The following is a 25,416-nucleotide window of genomic DNA, read 5'->3' on the forward strand; positions in this document are numbered from 1 at the left end:
TTTCAATGTCCCAAAGTTAGCAATCTGTAAGTTATTTCTAGATTAGATCTCCATTCTATAAATAAGCTAAATTCCTGTCAGATGTTAGGTTCACAATGTTACAAAGTAATGGCACTGTTTAGTTTACATGTATTAAGTTTAAAATGCCTTGGTGCACTATTTAAAATATAATGAACCACCTTTCTGTTCTTTGCAACATGCATATGAAACAAGTGGGGATTATAATCAAGAAATAGATGTGGATTAAACATGATCATGACCACAGGGGAAGATGTTCCGATATCAGTATTCAATAATTAAAAATGTTAATTAATTGGTTGTTTTAATGGTCTGAGTGAGATCAACTCTCCTTTTGCTAAAGTTATGAACTCCATTTTTCACCTGTGGTCCATTTTATTGCAATGCTTATTATACTTTACATTGTATCCAAGTCATTATTCAGTTTCATGCTGTGTTTGCATTTATGTTTTTAAAAAATCAAGTAATATTTTGATTGCTTTCTTGATTTACAGACTTGCTGTTTAAATACATTTGTGGGTTAGTTATTATTGCACTGATGGTTGGAGACTCAGCTCAACCAGTCATACTGGAATTTATGTTTCACTTAGCCCTGCTCCTGCCTTCATTATTTAACTGTATCAGTATGTCATTCATGGTTCAGCAGTAGTAATATTGCCTTTAAGTTAGTGGTTTGTGGGTTGAAGTCCTACTCCACAGACATGTTGTGTCTCAGCTGTGTCTCTAGTGCAGTAGTCAAAGGAATTCTATACTTTTGCAGGCCCTTTTTCTGGTATGGACTAAATAGCCTTCTCCATGATTCATAACCTTCTATTCCCTTCTTCCCCATATACTTATCCAGCTTTCTCTTGAATTCTAGATAATCTGGTTTGCCTTAATTTTACAACTGCATATGCTTACACAATGGACCAATGAATATAATAATTTATCATTAGAGATGTTTTTACATTAGGGCACAAAGATATATGGTTGAAATGTACATGAAAGGAATATAAAGACACCATTAGTAAAACAAAAGTATCTGTAGTCAAAACCTAAGCAGGTTATTTGGATAAAACTGAATTCATGTCAATCTTTCCAAAAGTTTCAAATTGCCTGTGGGTCAAAATCTATAGGAAACAGTGATCATGATGGGTTTTTGCTGTTCATTATTTATACATGAGAAAGCCAGAGATGATTTGACAGATGTAAAGGAATGTTGATCACAAATCTGAAAAAAAAGTGATTATAACTTTCAGGAGAGAAGAAAACTAACAAGTCCAAATAAATGAGTGGAATATTAATGATGAATGGGTTAATATTTTCTTGTGAATAATCACATGCAATTGAAATGGATGAGGTAATACTATAGCTTGAGGGTGAGTCATTGGGAACCAATAAAGCAGATGTATACTTGGTGAGGAAAAGTATGGTTTTTAAAGGTTTTATTATTTAAGGAAGCAGGACAGGAGATGTAACAATATTAGAGAAGTTACTTAAGATACAGTAATGAAGATAATTGCACTAATCAGTTATTTAGATCAAATAATGTAGTTAGGATAAATGCATTGGAATATTGAAACTTAGGAGGTTTTTGCACAATAAAAGGGAAGAGTCACATGTATTATGAGGGCAAGGCCTACAGGCTGCAGAATTTACTTGGAGTTAGAATAACATACAAGATATACAAAAGGAGCTAAGTCAAAAAGTGTGGTGTTGGAAAAGCACAGCTGGTCAGGCAGCATCCAAAGAGCAGAAGAATCGACCTTTCGAACATAAGCTGTTCATCAGGAATGTTGAAGTCAAGAGTTTATGCTCGAAACGTGAACTCTCCTCCTCCTCAGATGCTGCCTGACTGGCTGTGCTTTTTCAGCACCATGCGTTTTGATTCTGCTCCAGAATTTGCAGTCCTCACTTTCTCCACACAAAGGAGCTGGTCATGGCAATTGATGTGTAATTCAGAAATAGAAGAAATAGCGTTTGTATTTTCATAAATCAAATGAAAGATGCAAATAGGTGTGTGGAGCACACCTGTAAACACAAATCATAGAGTCAGGAAACAGATCTTTTGGTTTAGTTCATCTACCTGGGGATTAAGAAATTGTCGAACAAAACAAATCACAAATAAACTGGATTAAAAATAAAAGAAAAACAATAAACAATCAAAGATGAATATATAGTGGAAGCAGGTATCAACAACAAACAATGAGCAGAAAAGTTAAAATGAGAGATATGCATATACACCTGTAGTTGATTTATTGAATTGTTAGGCTGAAATCAATCTGAGGAGAAAGTGAGGACTGCAGATGCTGGAGATCAGAGCTGAAAATGTGTTGCTGGAAAAGCGCAGCAGGTCAGGCAGCATCCAAGGAACAGGAGAATCGACGTTTCGGGCATAAGTCCTTCTTCAGGATTCCTGAAACGTCAATTCTCCTGTTCCTTGGATGCTGCCTGACCTGCTGCGCATTTCCAGCAACACATTTTCAGCTGAAATCAATCTGATGCTATATAGTACAAAATGGATGATAGCGAATTTGACACATTCTACCCAATTTTATTCATTTGATTTGAGTCAATTAAGTGCTGAGGTCATGTTTTATAATGGTGTAGGAGATTCAGGGAGATACAATTCAAGCAAACCACAAGATGGTATCAGCTGAAGTACTATTCCACTGCCCTTGTTTAAGTTTCAGAGGCCACAAGAGGGCTTGGAGCACTTTAGAGATGGGGGTGGATGCATGATATCCTCCTCCCCAAATATGCCAGAAGTGCAAACCTGTTCCTGGAGTAACTGTAATGAAAATCTGTTTTCAAATTCAGAGAACTTCATCATGCATAAGTTGACAAACATTGCTAATATTTTTGTCTCTTCACATGGTGGCAGCACTATTCTGCATGGGGCATGGTCTGCGTGTCCATGCTGTGCCTGTGTGATCATCACTACAGATTATTATAGAGCAGCAGGAAACCTTCACTTTCAAGACGTATTAGAAATGTATGAAAATCGTATTTTTTCAAAATAATATTTTAATAATGTTGACCTACATGAGTAAATATAGAAACAAAACGTTTTTATAATTACTGAACAAACTTCTAGCTGTGACATTTTTTACTTTTGTTCAGCATTTTAAAGAAACATTTTAAAATTTTAATCACTTTATGGTATGCTAAATAGGCCACAAAGCACCATTGACATGAACATTGATGCAGACAAGATGTAAGGATTATGAGTTAATCTTTTGTTAATGTGTACTGACAATAAGTAATTGATTAGTATGCATATTTTTGTCTAGGCAGCAAGGATAGTCTTGAAGCTCTCTCTTGTTCAGGGCTAATAGCTGCTGGAGTTTCTAACACATATTCCCATATACAGCTTGCCTAACACCTTGGCATGAAATGGTCACTTATAATTCATCACCTCTCTGGCTTCCAGCCCAAAGATATAGCACCATTGTAGGGGGGGAAAAAAAACTTTTTACGCACTTCAACAGCTTGCCAGCTGTTCTGCCTGGGACCACATAGTGTGAACAAATTCTTTGCTGGGAATGCTTAACAATCTTTAACAGTCTTTCAGACAAATTGAACAGCACATTCACAGAGGGGCCATGATGTCATACCACCCATACATTGCTGAAAGGATGAACGTAAAATAGAGTAAAACTCTGTTACCCTTCACATTGTGTCATGAGGCCTGAACACGTGAGAATATTGTTAAATAGAAAACAGACTAGCAAATGCACATTTTGACTGATGATAATTCTCAGCAGTTCAAATGCAAGTAAAATTAGGGAAACAACAGTTTGAATGGATTATTTATGGTCTCTAAGTATGCTGGAGGTCTAAAAAATGACAAGTAAAGGTTACATTTTGACAGTCTATTAGTGGCACAGACCTTATTAGAAATTTCACAACTCTCATGAGCCTATTTACTGCATACACAATTATCCGACAGAGGGTAATGCATCAAGAATGAAATCCATATTGCACAAGCAGACAAGCCTCGTTTAAGTCGACAACTTCTACAGGTTGCATCATACACAGTTTCATGGCTTTGAGCAAAGCTTTTACTACATCTTGCACATTATCCATGTGACTGGCTTCAGCCTGGTCAACTTTGCAGTGCTTTTTCTTGAAAGGCTATTGTTCAGTTACAATAAAGCAATTTCTTTGCAAATATATGTGTATTTACACATGCATTGAACACTATGCACTTTTATTTCCATTGATATTTTTGTCTTTTTGCAGAAGCCTTCCACTAGTCTTGCCATCTTAGGGTGGTAGATTGGCTCTGTGGTTAGCACTGCTGCATCACAGTACCATGGACCAAGGTTGTGTGTGTGTGTGTGTGTGTGTGTGTGTGTGAAGTTTGCATATTCTTCCTGTGTCTGTGTGGGTTTCCTTCTTCAGTCCAATGATGTGCAGGTTAGATGAATTGGCCATGGGAAATGCAGTGTTACAGGGATAGGATGGGGTCAGGTCTGAGCAGGATGCTCTTCAGAGAGTCAGTGTGGATTTGATGGGCCAAATGGCCTGCTTCCACACTGAAGGGACTCTATGAATTTCTGCAACATTGCAAAAATTCTCTGCAAGAACAGTAAGCCTATGCACAAAAGTTGGTTAATCTACCTCGGAAATTATGATACCAACAAATAATTTTTGTTCTCAGATGCAACAAATGTCTATTATATCCATCCATGTAGTTGCATCTCTATTTTAGCAAACTTTTGGCCTTCAGTCTCAAAAAGGAACTGCCCACTGTTGGGTCTCTTACACTTCAACTTCCAAGGAATTCAGGAAGATATTAGTCCTGCTCATTCCATTTAATGTGCAAATGTTAGTTAGGAAATAATACTTGATCTCTTTCTACATACTTCATTACAATGCCAAGCTATGCATCCCCCACAATATAGATTTGAGAACATAAATCCAGCATAATTTTTAAAACCTCCAGTTAATCTCATTGGACTACATACTTAGGAATACAAGAACAACATATGATTAACTTACTTGTCATTCAGCTACATTTTGTGTCAACCACTTGAAACCACAACTGAGAATTCCATTATTCACCTACCAATCCATTAGAAGATGCTTGTAGGGGAGTGAGAGCTGGGAGGAGATACATTATCTGCTTATGTATGCAAAGACTTAAGTAACTTACACCCATGTTTCTCCATTAAGATCAAAGATTTAAAATGACTAAGCCTTTTCAATTAAATTGTATTCTGAAATTTGAGAGTGCATTAGGAACTGCAAACTGTGATTCTGCACATCATATATTCCTTTAGCACTAGTGGAGAGCCATTGAAGCATATTGTTACACTGGGATAGGTTATCTTGTGACATTTACAGTGGTGCCTCGGAATCAGACTTTAATTCATTCCAGGAGGCTGGTCAGATTGCAAAAAGTGCAGATTCCGAAACTATTTTCCCCATAAGAAATAATGGAAAGTGAATTAATCAGTTTCTGGACCCAAAAAAAAACATTTTCAAGACATTTTTAACTGCAAATACACATGGTTAAGGTAAAATGAGTAAATGACCTAAATATCAAGTAATAATAATAATAATAATAAAAACAAGGAATAAATGTACTAACATGAAAACAACTTCATTTACCTTAGTGAGAAGTGGTAATGGTGCATGTGGAAGCTGGAGAGGAGGAAGGAGGGAGAGGGTTTACTGCTTAATTAATTTAAAAACCAGCACGAATCAAGGTGAAAACACGAGGTAAACTAGCGATGGACACACGAGAGATGCTTTCACGACTACTTCCCGGGACGAACTGAACAATGTGCGACCTGAACGGTACGTGGTGTTCGGACTCTGAAAATGTGTTCAGATTTTAGGGCAAAACTTTCTTGAAATAATTGTTCGGATTCCAAATTGTTCAAACGATAGGGCATTCGGATGCCGGGGACAGCACTGTACTCTGTAACAGTGGCAGACCAGAGCTGAAATAGTAGTCCCGGAGTTCAGCAACACTGACACAGAATGACTGATGATTGACTTGATGGTTTTCTTGATTCCCATATCTCTATTACAAGAACGATGGATGTGGGTCATAGGTCACTGGAGGATTGATGCTCCTACTGAGAGGAGGGGAATGATATGGGCCTAATAATACTTTTGCATGGCATTATTGACTTAAAGAGGACATTAATATTTTTATAGGCCTGTTGGTCTATCTCTGTCCTTGGTCAAGCTGCTTTGTTAACCTTTGTTATTAGTTCCAGTAAATTGATGAATTTCTTCTTTGAATCTTAGATTTTAAGTTTCAATCCCTTTAATCATCATTCACACACATTAGGCCCTGCATTTGTAGGAATTTTACAGACTTTTCCACAAAGATGATTAATATTGAGTAGGTCTCAGTTCATTTTATAAATAACAATAAGATGCAAAGCGAAGATTAGAAAATAATTTCCTGCTGCATCTGAAAATCTACTCCTATAGTGGCACTAACACCCACACAATCAACAAGCACAATTTGAAGATACATGCACTTGACTCTGGATTGTGGTCAATCTGTGAGCGACCATCTGTTTGGGCAGGAAGCTTAATGGTTAGACTTAGACAATCAAGACGGCTTAGCCATATAATTCAATTGCAATCAAGAGCAAATTGAGATGTGCAATAAATGCTGGCCTATCCTATGAAGAAAGAAGTGTCTAGTGTGTTATGCCCAATATCGTTTGAATACCATGATTCATTTTTCAGTATATCGTTGCGCAAACAGAATAAAATCTTAGACAATTTACAAGTTATTTAATCTGTGCCAGTTCTCCAGTCCTCCTGTCTGTACAAATGTACCCCATTTCTTTTATCCTTTTAAAAATAACCTAGTTTGCCTTTTAGGCATGACCACGTGCTGCTTAAAATATGCTTTTACTTAAGTCACTTTTCTTGCCCATCAAGATAAATCAACTTCTGTTGGTTTTCAACCTATCTTTGAATGGGAAGGTTCCATCTATTCAAACTAGACCTTTCAATGACTTTGAATATTTCATCATATTGCCTCTTGACCCTTTTTTCTCAAAGGCCAAAGTCAGGAATTTTGTTCACAAGGGATACTGATTATCCTGCAATGAGGAAACTAAGTTTCCAGTTTAGAAGAAACCACTGTATCAATTCTGTGAAGCATCCAGGTTGTGAAAGTATTTGGTGTTCCACTTATCCACACTGGAGTAGTTTAGGACAGAGTTGAAAACACCTATGTCAACAGAATGCTAACCCTAATCGCAGAATCTCAGCTTCACAACCGTGCTGGAGGTGTGGTTAAAGATGAAAAAATCTGGAATCAAAGGTACACGTGCAGAATGCTGGAAGAACAGAGCAAGGCAGGCAGCATCAGGAGATGGAGACGTCGATGCTTCAGGTGTAACCCTTCTTCAGGGTTGGGGGTGTGTGTAAGGGGAACTGCAAATAAAGGAGGTGATGGAGGCAGCGTGGTGAAGTGGGGATATGTGAAGACAGGTAGAGGGTACGACTTGGTTGGACAAGGGGAGGAATGAATCTACTACGGGGCTGGGAGGAGTGAAGAGGAGGAAGGGCTGGGAAGGGAGGCTATTTGAAATTGGAGAACTCAATGTTGAGTCATCTGGGCTGTAGGCTGCCCAGACAGATGAGGTGTTGTTCCTCAAATTTGTGGTTTGGTTTGTTGTGGCAATGGAGGAGGTCAAGGACGGTCATGTCAGGAAGGGGAATTCAAATGGGCAGTGACTGGGATGTCCAGTTGGCCCTTGCAGGCGCAGCTGAGATGACTGGCAAACCGTTCCCTAAGTTTACACTTGGTCTCCCCGGCGTAGAAAAGAAGTGACCCTCAGATTAAACTCACTAGTTGTTTCCATTTCTCTGGGACCTTGGTAACTTTACATGACACAGGTAAACAGGACATTAAAAGGCAACATTTTGCATCACAAACAATGAGAATGACATTTGAACAGTCTCTAATAAGCATATGACTGTTCATTTTTAAATGTAAGGTTTTAAGGAAATAGAATAAGGAATAGATGACAAATTCATGAAGAAATGCTGTATTTGTGTATGCAAGGACCACGTCCTTTAATTTTTCATTATTTTGGATTATGGATCAAAATGGGAAGTGGATATCACTTCAAGAAAACCATGGAAGGAGATGTTGCCATTTTAAAACAAGTTACTAGAACTCAATGTGAGTTGCAATTACATTGTTGCTTGGCTCAAACAGTGGGGGAGGATTTGCTGGACTCATCACTGCAGGCACCTGCCTAGGGCAGCTGTCAAGGACATGCTGTTGAGTGATTTTTCCAAACAGAAGCAGTTGTGTGGTTCAGGAAAACTCAACATGACAACTCCTTGCTAGTCTGCTCACTTGCCTAGGAAACAGAGTGCAACAATACACCAGAATTCACTTATCGAGAAGAATTTTGAAATTAGCTACGCATTCTCATTCACCATTTGTCCATAAGCTATTGCCAATAACCAGCAATTGAACAATTAAGTGTGCCAAATGCTCCAGAACTGCAGTAAAGAATTAAAAGGATCAGAAAAGAAGATTGGAGATCATAAGGATGTGGAAAATGCAAAGCAACATCTCATTGAGGCCTCTGGAACTTTCTTGCCTCCACCCATAATTTTATTTTTGTTTCTCAATGTCTGTCTACATATGTGCAGGGTTTTAGGAAAGGGTAGAGTTTAAATTAGAGTGAAGATGATAAATTCGTTTTTTGTTTTTCTGTGGTTAGAAATGATTTAAGTGTAATAAATAGTAGCATCTCAAGTACAGAAACCTGATCAGTGTTTTCTGGTAGCTTGAGCTGATCAGAGGAAAATTGAGGATCCTGATTTTGTGATGAGCTCAAGTGTAGTGATGATAGAGCATCAGCACACTTTCTCAAGTGGGTCATGACATGGATCAAGCTGTAACACATTGACAGCTTTATGGAAATTATGCACCAAAGGATTGGGTAGAAATAGATCTTTAAAAAATTGTGGGAAATAATGCACAGAACTGTCCAAATGTTTCACACAGATCACATGACCAGCAGTAAGCATCTGGAAAGCAAAAATCTAGGTGTGGTAGCGTTTTTAGGTAAAAATAATTTTTAATGAATAAGTTTGATTGACTAAACTATGATTTTGTTAAACAATAGTACAAAGACTACTTCAACTGAGGTACAAATCCTAGGATATCAACAAACCTCAATCAAGACTTATTTTACTCAAGTGAAACAGTAAATCAATCCAACATAAAGATATACACACACATAGAATCAATCATGGCTCTTTATTTCACATATCCGTTGAATAAATAGTCAACTTCACAAATGTCCTGAATGGTGTGACAATTTGTTAAAATTGCTACTTCATAGCAGCCCTTGCCCAGTAGACGTTTGTTTTGGTTTCGTTTAAGAAAAACCTTGTTTGCCAGAACGCTGATACCTTCAAGCAAGTCGATGATGACTTAACTATAGGTGCCATTTCATTTTAAGAATAAAAGTGTAAATAAGTTACTGAGCTAGTACAAAATTCTTATTTACAACAGTTTTACAATAAAAACATGTCACAGTACACTTATGTGGAGCAGCAGTTATCCTTTTCTAGATTCCATAGAGACCGTACTTTACCATGATTTATATTGACAAAACAAAAATCAGTATTCTGGTGTATCAATACAATTATTTCAGCTACCTACATTAATTTACTAACAGAAAATACAGACTTTCTTTTGGAATGGATTCTGCTGCAACATGGGAAGGCAAATTTCAGAAGCTATTTAGTTTGGACACTATTTAAAGCAATGTGGAATACACAATTTAAAAATCAATGTAACATTTTCACTGATAAAACATGTGCATTGGATCCAATGTGCAGGATATCCTCCATAAGTACCAAATCTGATCATATGCACACTTCTGTATCAATCAGCTGAATTCTCTGGTTTCACAATTTGATACGTTATCAAATATTCTGGGTAAGCCTGGTAGAAGAAAAAATAAATCTGAAATTAATTTTAAAGCTTTAGCATAAACTATTAAAAGTGATCATGGTTAACATTTCGAATTTTAAATAGGTTTCACAGGATCAAACACATGCAGGAATAAAAAATACCTCAAGAAATCTAATAACCCTAATTACATGCAAACAAGAATAAAAAGCTGCCAGGAGCAGGAAAGCAAGTTTCTGGATTTATATTTAAAGCATAAGCCTACACCCTAAAGAAATGTAATATTTAAAATTTTAATATTATATTCATTTCATAAGATTATAGTTAGTATCATTCCAAGAAAACAATTCAATTTACGTTTGCTGAATTCTCGTAGACAAGCTGTTTCCCTTAGGTTAGAGACTTGGACTTATGGACAAATGCATATATTAGAGACATCATGTCAAAGTCTCAAATGAATCTGAAGCAAATTGGAGGCAAATTCGCTCGGAGGATTAGAGCTACATAGTTGCGATATCCTCCATTAATTTTTTTTCATTTTCTCTTAATTTATGCTTGCTTCATAATAAATGTTAAAAATCACACAATGCCAGGTTATAGTCTAACTGGGTTACTTGGAGGCATCGGCTTTTGAAGCACTGCTTCTTCATCAGATTTTTTAAAGATTAGAATCCCTACAGTGTGGAAACAGGCCCTTCGGCCCACCCTCCGAAGAGTAACTCACATTTCCTTCTGACTAATGTACCTAACACTATGGGCAGTTTAGCATGGCCAATTCACCTAACCTGCACATCTTTGGACTGTGGGAGGAAACCAAAGCACCTGAAGGAAACCCACGCAGACAAAGGGAGAATGTGCAAACTCCACACAGTTTCCTGAGGCCAGAATCAAGCCTGGGACCTGAGTGCTGTGAGGCAGCAGTGCTAAGCACTGAGCCACCGTGCCACCCCAACTGTTTCCTCATCTGTGAGGACCCTTTACCATAAATTCTCTGTCTTATGATTCTGCTTCACAACCATCTGATGAAGAAGCAGTGCTCAAAAGCTAGTGCCTCCAAATTACCCAGTTGGACTATAAGCTCGTGTTGTGATTTTTAAACTTTGTCCACCACAGTCCAACACCAGCTCCTCCAAATAATTCATAATACATTACTGCACATTCTTGAATCAAGCCTAGCTTCCCTTCTCTGCCCCATTCCCAAAAGTGGATATCTAATTAAACTAAATCTAACCGAAAATAATGTTATGATAGGGAAATACAGTTCACAAAAATACAAGTACGTCTTAAACGCACCTGTTCACCTCTATAAATGACATATTCAGCCAATGCTAATCCATTCACGCTAGGTCGGCCAGTAACAGAATGATGACCAGGAGGGGCATGAGCCATCTTCATTGCACTGAACTGCAAAAATGACTTGCCTAGTGTAACTCGGCAGAATACCATTTGTCTGGTAAATGTAAGGAGAACAAACCAAAATGAATTATAAACAGCCACTTCACATAAATAATGGAAATTATTTCCAAATATTGTATCACTTCATATTTATGAAATCAAGTTAAAACAGTAGATAATTGGAAAATGGTGGACCTTCATACTCATGACTTTTAAACAGGTATTCACCCAATAGGTGAATATTGCAGAAAATTGTACTTAGAGGGAAAAAAAAATACAAAGTATCACAGACTAAGCATTTTGCTAATTCCTAGCTGGGAAATGTGTGAAATGCTGTTTTGCCCTCTGAATTAAGAGAAGACTTGCCTTTACAAAGCATCTTTCACCAAGAAAATATCGAAAGCATTTTGCAACCAACTTTCAAAATATAGTCAAATTTGCAATGTAGGAAATGTGGCAGCAAACTTGTGCATATAAGGCTCACGCATTAGTTGTGATCATGATATACATATAATACATATATATATTAGGCAAGAACAATGGAAATAACTCCCCTGTTGTCAAAATGTTACTGTAGGATATTCTGCATGCTAAGAGAGCAGACAGACCTTTCACCCAAAAGTTTATAGATGAATGCAACCTCCAATCAAACAAGGTGGCACAGCATCGTTGGCGATACTGATTTGTCAACATTTAACTTTAGACTTAACAGGAGTCTTTAATTTTTAAAAAACTTTCATCATGTGATGAGGGCATTGCTGGCTAAATCAGCACTTACTGCTCTTCTTTAATTGCTCTCATAAGGATGGTAAGTCACCTCTGAATTACTGCAGTTCACTTTATTTGGTAGGGGTAGGAGAGGGAGAGAGGAGGAAGAGGAGGAGTGAAGTTAGCCACATCCATACAGTGGTAACAGTCAATACTAGTCACACATTAACTTTTGTTTCAATGTGATCTTTGGTTAATGGGGAGGAACATTTAAACCACTAATGAAATCAAGAGTAGCAAAATAAATATAGGATTAATAACCACATAATAAATTAGTTTTCCAAATCAAAATCCTGGTAGTACCTGATATTTGTATACTCAAGATTGCGTAACACAAACTAATTCATTAAGTGCCCAAGATCATTCTATCAAGTGGAAATGTGAAAACAGAGATAATGGACCTTACCTATGACAAATGTAACATGACCTATCTTTATGTATCGGACAGCCAGTACCACCACCTATTCCGTAGACATACTGGTTACTTTTAGACGAATTTTCAGCAAAGTATATGCCGGCTCCAAACATTCCACCAATGTAAGCATGCCTTTCATCAAAACCTTTGTGAATTATAGCATTTACAAAGGGGGAACCTATTGAGGACAAAAATTCCATTTACAATTCATATCAGAATCTGTTATAAACTCCATAGAGAAACAATTATACCAAGAATCTTCTGATCATTATCTTTCAAACGAATGTAATGAGAGACAATTCTAGAATCATACTTTTTTTTAAATAAGGAAGGAATTCATACAATATATTAGATGCCAACAGCTACAGAATTAGTGTTATATTGTAAGTAAATATGTATGGTTTCAGAAACATCAAAAATTAACTTCTGCCAAAAACATTTATTGCAAATTATACTATTGCACAGTCGAGTTTGGAGAAAACCATGAGTATACTAAACTATAGGAGTCAGGAATTCAACTATCAGTATACAAGATAAAAGCGTATTGGGTTGTACATGAAGTTTGCTGGTTTCATTTTGTAGGTTATTTTAAGTATATAGTATGTCAAGCAAAGAAAAATAAAGAAGCACTTTAAAATCAGCGAAGCAGCAACTGCTCATGTTTACTGAGCGAAAAAAAAGGAAAGAAAAGGCTTTTTAGCATGGTGCTGATGTCAAGATGATTAGGAAAAGCATTTTGAGAATGAACTTTCGCCAATCCCTATAACTGCCCAAAAGTACTTAGTATTAGGCAGGGTAGGAAATCCCAGAAGACATGCAGCACTGGGCATTCACAGTAGTCCTTCGATATGTTTGATGCAAGGCCCAAAGAGATCTTGGATCCTAGAGGGTTGTCAGTGAATCAAAAAAGTTGCCAGTCAAGGTAACTTTATCACCCCACAGCAAAACGCCCCACAAGCCAGACGTCAAAAAAACGAAAGAAAAAGTTATCATTCATTATTCTTCTCATTACCTTCCAGGCAGATGTCTCAAATGCTCAACAGAGAAGTTCTTGAGGGGTGTGGTCGCTATCGTATTGTGGAAATATAGCAGCTAATTTATATATATAGCAAAGCAACACACACTGCACTGAAACAAGGGAGCAAATTAATTTTTAAAAAAATATTACGCATTCAATAATGGAATGTGGCCAGGCTAATGAAAGGGAACACTTGCATTTCTTAGAACAAAGGGATATTTTAAATCCCCGAAATGCTAGATACTGATTCAGTTCAAAAGCAACAGCCAAAGATTGTAACTGACTAGGTTATCAATTCCTCACTAACTGAATGAAGTGTTAATCTATATTACATGGCCAAGTCATTGTGACTTGAACCCACAACCAGCTCTGACAATGACTGCAATCATGAAGGAAAACAGCAACACCATATTAATTTAAGCTATCAGCATCACAAATTAAACCTACTACTTATACATCAGTTCCAACCTAATTGCCATGGAGGGAGATTCAGCTGATGTGACTAATGACTCCACATCATTACTCCCAAAACTCCATATGAGAATCCCTTCAATTAGATTACCACTCTATTCACAGTACTGAGAAAGCTCTTACCTAAGTCACACATGGCATTCAATGTGACAGTGACAAAAGTAAACCACTCTTCATTAGCTTCTCAACCTGAGAGTTTTCCTGAAAAGTTTCAGCTTTTGCCTGTAACGTTGATCCTCCTGCTCCTGATGCTGCCTGACCTGATGTGCTCTTCCAGCACCACACTCTCAACTCTGATCTCCAGCATCTGCGGTCCTCACTTTCACCTACCTTCCCAAGCTGCCTGCAGCCTTTGACATAACTGACGACACCATCTCCTCCAACACTATGCTGCCATCCAAAAGATTGAGACCACACCAGCTTGGTGACATTCTTAACCAATTTCACCAGAAAGTTGATTGCTGCTTCCATTTCTGTGCTCCCCATTATTTCTGGAAAATACCAATGATGTATGTTTGAGCCCCTCCAAGTTCTGAATCCCACCATGGCAGATAGTGAGATTTGGGGATTCAATAAAATTTTGAATTAAAAGCTAACTAAATGACTACCGTGTAACTATTGTTGACTTTTAAAGAAAACCACCTGGTTCACTAAATCCCTTTAGGAAAGGAAATCTGTTGTCCTTACCTGGTTTGGTTTGCATATGACTCCAGAGCCACAACAATGTGGTTGACTCTTAAATGGCCTATCACAGCACTCAGTACGAGGGAAATTAGGGATAGACAACAAATAAAGTTATTAAAACCTACAGTGTGCGCGTTTTCAATAGCACCACGTCTCATTTCCTGATCATATTTGTGCTCACTGGCCAACTACAATGGCTCCCAGTCAAATAATGTTTTGATTTTAAGATTTTCACCCTTGCTTTCAACTCGCTGTACGGTATTCCTCCGTCCGTGAACCTCTCCAACCCCAGTACCCTCTGCAATATCTGTGGACCTCTAATTCTGATTTTTTTTCCCTCCCATAGGATTCAAGTGGAAACAGGCCATTTGGCCCAAGTCTACACTGGACTCTGAAGAACATCCCACCCAGAATCACCCCCCTACCCTATCCTTGTAACCCTGCATTTCCCATGGCTAATCCACCTAACTTGCACATCCCTGGACACTATAGGGAATTTGACATGGCCAATCAACATAACCTGCACAACTATGGACTGTGGGTGGAAACTGGAATACCAAAAGGAAACCCATGCAGACATGGGGAGAATATGCAAACTCCACACAGACACAGTCAGGCGAGACTGGAATCAAAGCCAGGTTCCTGGCAGCATGAGGCAGCGGTGCTAACTACTGAGCCACCATGCTGACTCTTGTGTTTTTGGAATTGCAAATGGTTCACTATAGGTGGCCTTGTATTCAGCTGTCTAGGTTCCTGGCTCTAGAATATGAATTTTGCTTGTTGTATTCTTTAGACCCAGTTTTGTTTTAAAATAAAGGTTAGCTTTAGAGGGATGGCAGTGAAGGCAGTGCAATGTTCCTCCTGCAACATGTATGAGGTGAGGGATGCCATGGACGTCCCTGCTGATTACACTTGCAGGAAGTGCACCCATCTCCAGCTCCTCCAAGACCGTGTTAGGGAACTGGAGCTGGAGTTGGATGAACTTCGGATCATTCGGGAAGCAGAGGGGGTCATAGATCGGAGCTATAGGGAAGTAGTAACTCCAAAGATGGCAGATAGATGGGTGACAGTGAGGGGGATTGGGAGGAAGCAGCCAGTGCAGGGACCCCCTACGGCCGTTCCCCTCAAGAACAAGTATACCGTTTTGGATACTTGTGGGGGGGACGACTTACCAGGGGTAAGTGACGGGGCTCAGGCCTCTGGCACGGAGCCTGTCCCCGCTACTCAGAAGGGAAGGGTGGAGAAGAGCAGAGCAATAATAATTGGGGACTCGATAGTTCGGGGCACAGATAGGCGGTTTTGTGGGAACGAGAGAGACTCACGTTTGGTATGTTGCCTCCCAGGTGCAAGGGTACGTGATGTCTCTGATCGTGTTTTCCGGGTCCTTAAGGGCGAGGGGGAGCAGCCTGAAGTCGTGGTCCATATTGGCACCAATGACATAGGTAGGAGGAGTGCTGAGGATGTTAGACAGGCTTTTAGGGAGCTAGGTTGGAAGCTCAGAGTTAGAATGAACAGAGTTGTTGTCTCTGGTTTGTTACCCGTGCCACGTCGAGGAATAGGGAGAGAGAACAGTTACAGGGATGGTGCAGGAGGGAGGGATTTCGGTACTTGGATAACTGGGGTTCTTTCTGGGGAAGGTGGGACCTCTATAAACAGGATGGTCTGCACCTGAACCTGAGGGGCACCAGTATCCTTGGGGGGAGGTTTGCTAGTGCTCTTGGGGGGGGTTTAAACTAACTCTGCAGGGTCATGGGAACCCAGACTGTAGCTTTAGGGTGCAGGACCTGGAGTGTAGGGAGGTTAGGAATATGGCATCAATCTTAAAGGAGGGTGCCTGTAAACAGAAGAGTGGCTTGAAGTGTGTATACTTTAATGCCAGAAGTATACGAAATAAGGTAGGTGAACTTGCAGCGTGGGTTGGTACCTGGGACTTCGATGTTGTGGCTATTACGGAGACATGGCTAGAACAGGGACAGGATTGGCTGTTGCAGGTTCCAGGGTTTAAATGTTTTAGTAGGGTCAGAGGTGGGGGTAAAAGAGGGGGGGGTGGGGTGGCTTTGCTTGTCAAAGATAGTATTACAGCGGTGGAAAGGAAGATGGACGAAGATTTGCCATCTGAGGTAGTTTGGGTTGAGGTTAGGTCACCCTGTTAGGAGTCTTTTACAGGCCTCCTAATAGTCCTAGAATCGTTGAAGAAAGGATTGCGAAGATGATTCAGGAGAAGAGTGACAGTAATAGGATGGTTGTTATGGGGGACTTTAACTTTCCTGATATTGATTGGGAAAGCTATAGCTCAAGTTCGTTAGATGGGTCAGTGTTTGTCCAATGTGTGCAGGAGAGTTTCCTGACACAATATGTAGATAAGCCAACAAGAGGTGAGGCCATACTGGATTTGGTTCTGGGTAACGAACCAGGCCAGGTATTAGAACTAGAGGTAGGTGAGCACTTTGGGGACAGTGACCACAATTCAGTGATTTTTACTCTAGTGATGGAGAGGGATAAGTGTGTACTACAGGGCAAGAGTTATAGCTGGGGGCAAGGAAATTATGATGCGGTGAGGCATGACTTAGGATGTGTGGATTGGAAAAGTAGATTCCAAGGCAAGAGCATAGTTGATATGTGGAACTTGTTCAAGGAGCAACTATTGAGTGTCCTTGATAAGTACGTACCTATCAGGCAGGGAGGAAAGGGTCTTGTGAGGGAGCCGTGGTTTAATAAGGAATTGGAATCCCTTGTTAAATGGAAGAGGGCGGCCTTTGTAAAGATGAGGCGTGAAGGTTCAATAGGGGCGATTGAGAGTTATAAGGTAGCCCGGAAGGACCTGAAGAGAGAGCTAAGAGCAGCAAGGAGGGGACATGAAAGGTCCTTAGTTGGTAGGATTAGGGAAAACCCTAAGGCTTTCTATAGGTATGTCAGGAATAAAAGAACGACTAGGGTAGGAATAGGTCCAATCAAGGATAGTAATGGGAAGTTGCGTGTGGAGGCTGAAGAGATTGGGGAGGCACTGAATGAATACTTTTCGTCAGTATTCACTCAGGAACAGGACATTGTTGTCGATATGAATACTGAGGCACGAATAAGTAGAATGGATGGCTTTGAGATATGTAGAGAAGAGGTGTTGGAAATTCTGGCAAGGGTGAAAATAGATAAGTCCCCTGGGCCTGATGGCATTTATCCTAGGATTCTCTGGGAAGCAAGGGAGGAGATTACAGAGCCATTGGCCTTGATTTTTGAGTCCTCTTTGTCTACAGGAGTAGTGCCAGAGGACTGGAGGCTAGCAAACGTGGTTCCCTTGTTCAAAAAGGGGAGTAAGGATAATCCTAGTAACTATAGGCCAGTGAGTCTCACTTCTGTTGTGGGCAAAGTCTTAGAGAGAATTGTAAGGGATAGGATTTATGCACATCTGGATAAGAATAATGTGATCAAGGATAGTCAGCATGGTTTTGTGAAGGGCAGGTCGTGCCTCACAAACCTTATTGAATTCTTTGAGAAGGTGACTAAGGAGGTAGATGAGGGGAAAGCGGTAGATGTGGTATATATGGATTTTAGTAAGGCGTTTGATAAGGTCCCCCATGGTAGGCTACTGCAGAAAATACAGAGATATGGCATTGAGGGTGAGTTGGAGGTTTAGATTAGGAATTGGCTGGCTGGAAGACGACAGAGGGTAGTAGTTGATGGCAAAGGTTCATCTTGGAGTGCCGTCACGAGCGGTGTTCCGCAAGGATCTGTTTTGGGACCATTGCTGTTTGTCATTTTTATAAATGACCTGGAGGAAGGGTTAGAAGGTTGGGTGAGCAAGTTTGCGGATGATACGAAAGTCGGAGGAGTTGTAGACAGTGAGGAGGGATGTGGCAGGTTACAGCGGGATATAGAGAAGCTGCAGAGCTGGTCAGAAAGGTGGCAAATGGAGTTCAATGTAGCTAAGTGTTAGGTGATTCACTTTGGTAAGAGTAACAAAAAGATGGGGTACTGGGCTAATGGTCGGATACTTGGTAGTGTGGAAGAGCAGAGGGATCTTGGTGTCCATGTACACAGATCTCTGAAAGTTGCCACCCAGGTAAATAGTGCAGCGAAGAAGGCATATAGCGTACTGGCTTTTATTGGTAGAGGAATTGAGTTCCGGAGTCCTGAGGTCATGCTGCAGTTGTATAAGACTCTGGTGCGGCCGCATCTGGAATATTGTGTGCAGTTTTGGTTGCCATACTATAGGAAGGATTTGGAGGCACTGGAACGGGTGCAGAGGAAGTTTACCAGGATGTTGCCTGGTATGGTAGGAAGATCCTATGAGGAAAGGCTGAGGCACTTGGAGTTGTTTTCATTGGAGAAAAGAAGGTTTAGGGGTGACTTGATAGAGGTGTACAAGATGATTAGGGGATTAGATAGGGTTGACAGTGAGAACCTTTTTCCACGTATGGAGTCAGCTATTACAAGGGGGCATAGCTTTAAATTAAGGGGGGGGTAGATATAGGACTGATGTTAGGGGTAGGTTCTTCACTCAGCGAGTCGTAAGTTCATGGAATGCCCTGCCAGTAGCAGTGGTGGACTCTCCCTCTTTATGGGTATTTAAGCGGGTATTGGATAGGTATATGGAGGATAGTGGGTTAGTGTAGGTTAGGTGGGCTTTGATCGGCGCAACATCGAGGGCCGAAGGGCCTGTACTGCGCTGTATTCTTCTATGTTCTATGTAATACCCTCCCCACAACTTCCTACTTTGTATTTCATCTACAGGTATTAAGAAACCTTGTATCTTTGACCTAGTCTTTTTGTCAAGTGCCCTGATGTAATGCTTGTGGCTCAAGGTCAAACCTTCACCCATAAAACATCGTGGGCATTTTATTGCGGTGATGATGTAATATAAACACATTTATTATTGCTGTCAGCTCTAAATCTACCAAATGACAGTTGATGCAGACTGCAATTCAGAGTCATTTCAATGAGGACAATGGATTAATTTGATATTAATCTCTTTGTAGAATCTGAAAGATTTGCACAAATGTAAAGATATTTTTCTAGGAAAATTCCATTCATCAACATATTTTGTGAGACCACATTTCAAATGGATTGTAAATGATTTATCATCAGTACTTACAAGTGTTGCAAGAAATCAGTGAACATAGAAAAAGTATTAAATCATGAAATGTTGTCAGGACCACGTGATCGAAATGCGCACAAAATCTGGAGTATTGTGTATAAAAAAAAATGCACTTTGCTCATCACAAATTGATTCAACATATGCATGTACTCAAAATGTGACTTTGGAATACTGAACTTGCTTAAGTACAAATAATTTTTGAAAATTGAAAAGAAAGCTACATTTTATTAAAAGAACTTGCGAAGAGGATATGCTGACTGATACAATTTAAAGCATTATGAACCAATAATACCAAAAATAGCAATTCAGGCAACTTATGGGCGAGAAAAGATTTACATCAATCTGAAAAGTTGTGTGTTTCCCTTTTCACAGATTCTGCCTGGCTAACTGAATATTTCCAGTACTTTGTTATGTTTCAGATTTCCAACACCTACCTTTTTTTGCTTTTTGGAATATCAAACATTTGTTTTAAGTTGTGCTGAATAACAATAGCATTACTTTAAAGTAAAACAATGATATGAGGATCAGAGGTTATATACAGCAATTAAAGCTAGAGAGATAGGGTCCCATACATTTCCATACGGATTTTGACTTTCTTGTGGAGAAATATAAAATACTTCGTTTGGAGAAACAGAAAATATTTTTAAAAGGGGACAAACTATAGAGAGAAAGGAGAACATAAAAATGTGACCTCAAGTTAAATGCACCGTATATACTTGTGCACAAGTCGATCTCATGTAAACGTTGACCCCTTATTCTTGGCCTAAAAATTTTGTATTTTCCGTATATCTCATGTAAAGGTCAACCCTATTATATCGCATTATAAACCTCACATTAACCCACTTAAATGAAATTGTATTCATTCATTCATACCAGTAACTCTACTCATCGCTCTGTTTACTATATTGCATCTCCATTCATTCATTCACAACTCTACTTAGTCCATTTGGTTTTACTACAGCACATTTTGATTGATTCATTCATTGATTGATTCAGACCGATACTAAGTCAAAGTCTATCGGTACTTACCGCACTTTGTTCACAATACAACCAAAAGTTAATATCGTTAAAAAATTAATTTTAAATGTGCCACTATATCTGAATAAAAGTGAGATATATTAACGACATATATCTTTAATTCTTTAAAAAAATTTGTTAACATTGCTGAGGTTCATAATATATAAGAGTAAATGGGAGGAAAATGGAAGAATTTGGCAGGAGTGTTCAAGATGCTTACACATTCAGAATTTAATAAATGTTTCATTTCAAGTGTGCCATTATACCAGTCCATGACGATGTTGAACAGTGTGATTTTGCAGGATTACAATGAATCTTTGACATGTTAAATTTTTGTACCATTATAAATGAAATTTCCTACAGGTAATCCATTTTGGTTTCTCTTGTTTTTATCCAGTAACTACCTTTACCATAATTCAGTGTGTTTTTTTAACCCGGGATTAGTCATGTGATCAAATAGACCTCTGCTAATAATACATATTTCGAACTGCAGCATGAATTTCAGCCCCTCAAAACTCGGATCCGTGTATTAGTCAACCCTATAAATTGAACCTTTGAAAAGTCTAAAAATTCAACTTTAGATGAGTATATAAAGTACTTCATGAGATTTTGGTATTCATTGCTTACCATGAAACAGCATTCTTTCATTTGAATGGTTGTGATTTTCTTCCGACACTTCTTTCCTTCTGTGTGTATATCTCTCCCAGAGTCTTTTGTTACATACCCTTTGAATCTGAAATCATATTCCGGTGTGTTACCAATTCCAATTTGACATTATGGCAAAAATTAAAATGAGAGGAAAAATACAATTACAAAACATAGTACCTTCAATAAGCTATATTTATTAAAGACTCCTCCAGCATGACCACCATCCCGGTGTTCTCTCACTGTACTCTGCATCTGTAAAACATTCATAACATTTAACCAAGAAAGGCACTGTGAATAAAGCACACTGCATATTTTTATTGGCATATAAAAATGCATGATCACCTCTTCCTCAACAGATTGGAATTCCTTATCTTCTGGTAGCAAATCAATCAGAATTGTACCACTGCTGGAAGTGTTTAAAGTTAGATATGGGTTGATGCCTGTTTTATAAAGAAAAGGAATTCATTACTTTTGATGTTTTTTGCATTTGAATTTTGACTTCAAACTTAATTCCTCCTAATATTGCAGCCTATTCCCTTTAATTCAATGCCACTTGGCACAATTTGTCTTAAATTAATTTTTCCAAAAAAAATTCTCACAATGATGCCTTTCATATATTTCAAGCGCAGACATTCTCATCTGACCTCTGGAATTCAGCCCTTTTGTCCAGGTTTGGACTATGGCTGTAATGAGGTCTGGAGTTGGATTGGCCCAAGTGGAACTTGAACTGAATATTGTTTGCAGGCTGTTGCCAACCAAGTATTGCTTGATAGAATGTCAAAGAAGGCTTCCATCACTTAAACACATTCAAAGTGGGCTCACGAAGCTTAATTCAAATTTAGTGGATAACTCGAATTAGTTTCTATAGAATTTGCTGATTAATGTTGGATCATAATAATATCTATTTTTTTCAACATTTTTAATAGAATACAAGTAGCATAAACAATAACATAACTAAAACAATCTAAAGAATATATATTAGAATATAGTGATCATGTTATGCAAGGAGAAGAGGTGGGAGCACAAGTTAAAAGTGTCTTGCATTCTCTACACACATTTTATTTTTGTAATACTTTTAAAATTAGATATGGATTAAATGCAAAATAGCAGCAAAATTCAAACAATGAACAGTAGGAAGGGTTAAAAGTAGTGCTCAGTTTGTTTGCACATAATCATTTGTTTTTGTAAATGCTTCAATCTACCATTGCCCAAGCAATTGCCAGTTTTGGGTATGTAAAAATTAATGACAAGTCTTTTGAAAGGTGACAGTCAATTTCATATTTTCCTGGAAAATTAAAAGCATGTACATTATTGAATTTACATATCAGGAACTTAAGTGAGTTATCTTAATAACTGAAGCAATACTATTTTTCTCATGAATATGGTAGAAATAAATACTTTACCTTGCTGCCCAGCTATTAAATGTTCAACTCTTTTAATGATTTTATGCCTGTGGCCATAAGCACTTATTCCAATTTCTTTGAGCTCTTTATGTCCCATTTCAACCAATACATCTAATGTGATCTACAACAAAATAAGAATCACAACCACACCTCGATGAGTGCTTTTACAAGCTGCAGCTATCAATTTAATAGCAATACCAGACTAAACTATTTAAAACAGCACAATCTGAAATCAACTGGTCCCAAAATACATCATCCAATTAGAAATCAAGAGGCAAATGGGACTAGATCAGTTTAGGATAACTGACAAGTTGGACCGAAGAGTCTGTTTCCATGCTTATAATTCTATGTCTCTTAGATGGAGGGCAGAAATTAAACATTCAATTGAGGTATTAGAACTGATGCAAGTTCCACTGCCAAGACTAACAACGTAAATGATATGAATTCTAATCTCCGATGGCTGGTAAAATTAAAGATAAAAATCTGCAGTTTTGTAGTGCAAGGTTTCAAGATTGTTGATTCTTGAACAGCCTGAGTGTACTGCACAATGAAAATTAAACCACCATACAGTTGGTGAAAGTTCAAAAATATTAGTCTGGTTTATGCAGGCAAGTTTTTTTTTTAAATGGGCCTGTGCCAAATCCGATTCAATTACCACGTTTTAAAATGGGAAAATACACTAACTCCAAATCTGGAGGGGAAAAAAAACCACACTTACAAGAGAAATGGATACAAAGTGATGAGAAAATAAATAATGGCACAGTTTACCTGTTCTCTTTCAAATATTTCACATAGATCTTCAAGGCTCAAATTCCTCAAAAACTGATTAATAGTCATATCTATTCCTGGAACTGAAACAGAGGAGAAAAAAACACCCAATCATAAATGTCAAAGTAAGCATTTTTTTTCAAATATTTACATCAGGTTCAAAGTTTGAGAGAAGATTTGTAGCTCGGGTGCTCGTTGTTGTGGTTCTGTTCGCCGAGCTGGGAATTTGTGTTGCAGATGTTTCGTCCCCTGTCTAGGTGGCATCCTCGGTGCTTGGGAGCCTCCTGTGAAGCGCTTCTGTGATGTTTCCTCTGGCATTTATAATGATTTGTATCTGCCGCTTCCGGTTGTCAGTTCCAGCTGTTTGCTGCAGTGGCCGGTATATTTGGCACTCATCCACAGATTCGATCAATAAGCACATCGACCTGGACCCAATATACAGGCCACTGCAGCGGACAAAGCACCGATGTCACCTAGACAGGGGACGAAACGTCTGCAACACAAATTCCCAGCTCGGCGAACAGAATCACAACATTTACATCAGGTCCTCAAATTTGTAAAACAACCAATGTTGCTAAAGATTTTTTTTTGGTTGCTGCATGGCCACAAAAGTTCCAGCCCTGCCTGTGCATAAATCACACCACACCTTTTGAATTGTGCAGCTGATCAAAATGATTTAAAGGGGCCAGGCATGGAAATAAAAGAAAAACACATTTTACAATGAGGAATAATGATCTGAAACTCATGTTCCCCACTTAACTGCATTAGAAAATATTCACCCATTTTCAGTGTTGGGAGAACTTTTCTAAACAATCTCCTAAAGTATTTTCTTGATAGGAAGTACCATTTATTATCACACACTATAGTTGACAGGAAAATAGGTCATGACAACAGGAAGCCTGGACATTAAGAGTTCCAAAGTACTAAAGACTTTTTTAAAATTAAATTCAAAAGGAAAAAAGGTTAGTATCAAGAAGTTCAACACAGATGTTAATATTTTTATACAAACAATATCTATTAGTAGTTCTTAAAATTCAAATGTGAAACAGCTCTACAAACATGATGCATTGTGCAAGATCATATTAATTACTTAAAATTAAATTTATTAGAATGAAATTTCTTTACCTTTTTTTTCTAAACTAGCAATTCCTTCTGCACCACACACATTGGTACTGGAAGTCTGTTCAGAGAAACTAGTTTTAAGGTTGTCAAGGCTATTTGCAGCAGACAGGTTTGCTGGAGTTGATGGAACAGAGGGCAGTGAAGAGGTTGCAGATCTATTTGGTTGGGATGCATTGATGACAACAGCTTGAGGCTTGTAGCAAGATGGCAGCGCAGAAGGAGGCATCGCAGCAATCAGCAAGGCTCGGACATCATCTGCCTGTGGGTGTTGGCAATTTACAAGAAACATCAGTTCAAACTATTCTTCAATTGAAATGACAAACTGCCCCAGCTTAAAGCTCAGACTTTGATAAAGAGGGCTATAATTGGTTACAGCAATAAATTCATATCTTCAAACAAGTGAAAGGGACAAAGTCATTTCAAGAAAACTCTTCTAGGAAATTAGTCTTACCCTGATGAATAATTGCAAATCAAGGTATAATTGTTAAAGAATATATTGAAAACACCTTTCTGCGGTATGATGTTAAAATAAAACTTAAAATGTTAGGTGGATATCATTAAATTACACAATGAAATAGTAATGGTCATTTCTTTTTAAGTCAAAAAAAATTCTTTTCCAGTGTGTTATTGCATCATTGTTCTAAGATTAGTAGGAAGATACAATTGTACTGATATCATGTGCACAAATTG

The 25,416-nt window shown here is 38.5% G+C and overlaps 1 protein-coding gene across 1 annotated transcript in view; it reads right to left on the bottom strand.

The window, feature by feature from the left end:
- Nucleotides 1–9,246: 9,246 nt before the first annotated feature.
- LOC140463584 (poly [ADP-ribose] polymerase tankyrase-2) overlaps nucleotides 9,247–25,416 on the bottom strand; it is a 69,922-nt gene continuing 53,752 nt past the window's right edge. The window contains exons 19-27 of the mRNA XM_072557779.1: nucleotides 24,730–24,985; nucleotides 23,605–23,687; nucleotides 22,837–22,957; nucleotides 21,776–21,873; nucleotides 21,611–21,685; nucleotides 21,413–21,518; nucleotides 12,495–12,681; nucleotides 11,219–11,375; nucleotides 9,247–9,958 (exon numbers count right to left, since the gene is read on the bottom strand). Coding sequence (XP_072413880.1) covers nucleotides 9,899–9,958; nucleotides 11,219–11,375; nucleotides 12,495–12,681; nucleotides 21,413–21,518; nucleotides 21,611–21,685; nucleotides 21,776–21,873; nucleotides 22,837–22,957; nucleotides 23,605–23,687; nucleotides 24,730–24,985 — 1,143 coding nt within the window. The 3' untranslated portion in view covers nucleotides 9,247–9,898. The remainder of the gene's footprint in view (nucleotides 9,959–11,218; nucleotides 11,376–12,494; nucleotides 12,682–21,412; nucleotides 21,519–21,610; nucleotides 21,686–21,775; nucleotides 21,874–22,836; nucleotides 22,958–23,604; nucleotides 23,688–24,729; nucleotides 24,986–25,416) is intronic.

The sequence above is a fragment of the Chiloscyllium punctatum genome, chromosome 38 (genome assembly GCF_047496795.1).
Source record: "Chiloscyllium punctatum isolate Juve2018m chromosome 38, sChiPun1.3, whole genome shotgun sequence".
Lineage (NCBI taxonomy): Eukaryota > Metazoa > Chordata > Chondrichthyes > Orectolobiformes > Hemiscylliidae > Chiloscyllium > Chiloscyllium punctatum.